We start from the raw sequence: 1,928 nt of genomic DNA on the forward strand, positions 1-1,928 counted from the left end.
GATATAAAAATAAAGAATTGCCCATGTGTTCCTGTAGCTACATAAATAAAATGAATCATCATTACTATCACTCATTACGTTTTCACACACATTCGGCATCTGCATATGAGTTTACATTAGCTATAAAAACATCAACAACCCTGTGGTATTTCACAGATATCAGGGAAACCGACAGGTGTAATTGAACCCGGCTGGAACCTCATCAAGAGAGGCTCCACCTGCTAGTCTATATAAAGGCGTTGCTGAAGTCCACGCGTGTGAGACACCATGGCTGCAATACAGCATATTCTCGCTGCTAACCAACAGCGTCGCCGTGCGCGAAGCCAGATGGTTTACATAAATGCCTATGTGCGTCAGCACTTCTCCCCACTTAATGTGCTGTCGGACCGGGCTGTCCAGTCCAAGTACCGGCTTCCCCGTTTGGAGATCCAACGCCTCGTCACGCTAGTGTCACCACACATCCAGAGGGCAACCCGCTGCAATTTTGCCCTCAGCCCGGAGGTGCAGCTCCTGGCCGCGCTGCGTTTTTACGCAGTAGGGAGCTTCCTGGAGGTGGTGGGGGATGGCACCGGCCTCAGCAAGGCATCGGTTTCACGGAGTGTGGCAGCCGTGACACCGATCCTCCTGCGCCATGCCCAGACACACATCAGAATGCCCACCACACGGGACGAGGTCCGCCAGGTCCACCGTGGATTTCATGCCATGGCTGGGATCCCCCGGGTGATTGGTGTCGTGGATGGCACACTGATCCCAATCCACAATCCCTCTCTGGTGGATCCGTGCTGGATTGGGAGGAAACATTACGCTGCCATCAACACTCAGGTGGCGGTGGACCACGATGGCCTCATCACAGACATCGTTGCCAGGTGGCCAGGAGGCACACACGACAGCTTCTCGTGGGCCAACTCAGCTGTGGGGCAGAAGGCTGGCAGAGGAGAGTTCGGCAGGAGCATCTTCCTCGGGGACAGTGGCTACCCTCTCAGGAGTTACCTCGTGACACCGATAACCAACCCAGCAACACCACAGGAGGAGAGGTTCAATGAGGCCCACACACACACCAGGACCCACATTGAACGGGTGTTTGGCAGGTGGAAGTCTCGTTACCGATGTATCCATCGTTCGTCGGGGGGGCTGCGCTTGTCACCTGTGAAATGTTGCCGCGTGATTGTTGTCACAGCCATGCTGCACAACATAGCAGTGCGCGTTGGAGCAGATGAGCCGCCTCCTGTGGATGAAGATGGGGAAACATCGGAAGACGAAGCCCCCAACCCCGCCCCCCACGAATCCCGAGCAGCACTCCACCAAGCTGGTGTCCAGACCAGAGAGGAGCTTGTGAATCTCTTTTGATGTCTATCAGCCCCTACCCCGTCACCACCAGTCACCAAGCACTGATATCAGCACCACCCTACTCCCAACATTAAACCCACTACCATCACACAACCCATATCAACTATCATGTATAGGGCTTGAAAGCTAGGAAATGACGCAAAATGATCCACACAACACACGGTTGAAAAGGAAAAGTAGTTTATTAAAAAAAACAAAGAGAAACAAAAAGCAGTGGCACCGCTGTCGTTACTGGGCGTCTGCATCTGCATCACCTGCAATGAAGGGAGATTGATTAGTGAAATTGAACGGGATACATTGTGCAATGCGGAGAAAAAAAAATTGAAATGCCCCTTACCTCCATCCTGGGGGAGAATTATTGGGACCGAGATGGAGGGACGGTTGAACTGCGCCTCGGCAAGTGCCAGCTGTCTCCGGTGCAGCTCCAACTTCTGGCGTTGGATCTGCACCATCTCCTCCTGGAGGGCAGTCTGTCTCTCCAGTTGGCCCTCTATCCCCCGCAGCACCGCCAGTTTCTCCCTCTCGAGACGCACCAGCGTCTCGCTGCAGGTGCAGGTCGTTATGGGGGGCCGCCCTGTTAA

General features: G+C 53.9%; 1 protein-coding gene across 1 annotated transcript; it reads left to right on the forward strand.

Annotated features, from left to right (window-relative positions):
* Positions 1-327: 327 nt before the first annotated feature.
* LOC138595064 (putative nuclease HARBI1) lies at positions 328-1,347 on the forward strand. Its single transcript, XM_069666382.1, has one exon. It carries the CDS (start codon positions 328-330, stop codon positions 1,345-1,347), a length of 1,020 nt encoding a protein of 339 aa, XP_069522483.1.
* The last annotated feature ends 581 nt before the right edge of the window (positions 1,348-1,928 follow it).

This window comes from Semicossyphus pulcher, unplaced genomic scaffold, assembly GCF_022749685.1.
Source record: "Semicossyphus pulcher isolate SPU_LCO1_2020_fin unplaced genomic scaffold, fSemPul1.0.p SCAF_17, whole genome shotgun sequence".
Taxonomy (NCBI): Eukaryota; Metazoa; Chordata; class Actinopteri; order Labriformes; family Labridae; genus Semicossyphus; species Semicossyphus pulcher.

Excerpts from the sequence above, each read along its gene's own strand:
- LOC138595064 (XM_069666382.1), top strand. The coding sequence starts at position 328 with ATGGTTTACATAAATGCCTATGTGCGTCAGCACTTCTCCCCACTTAAT.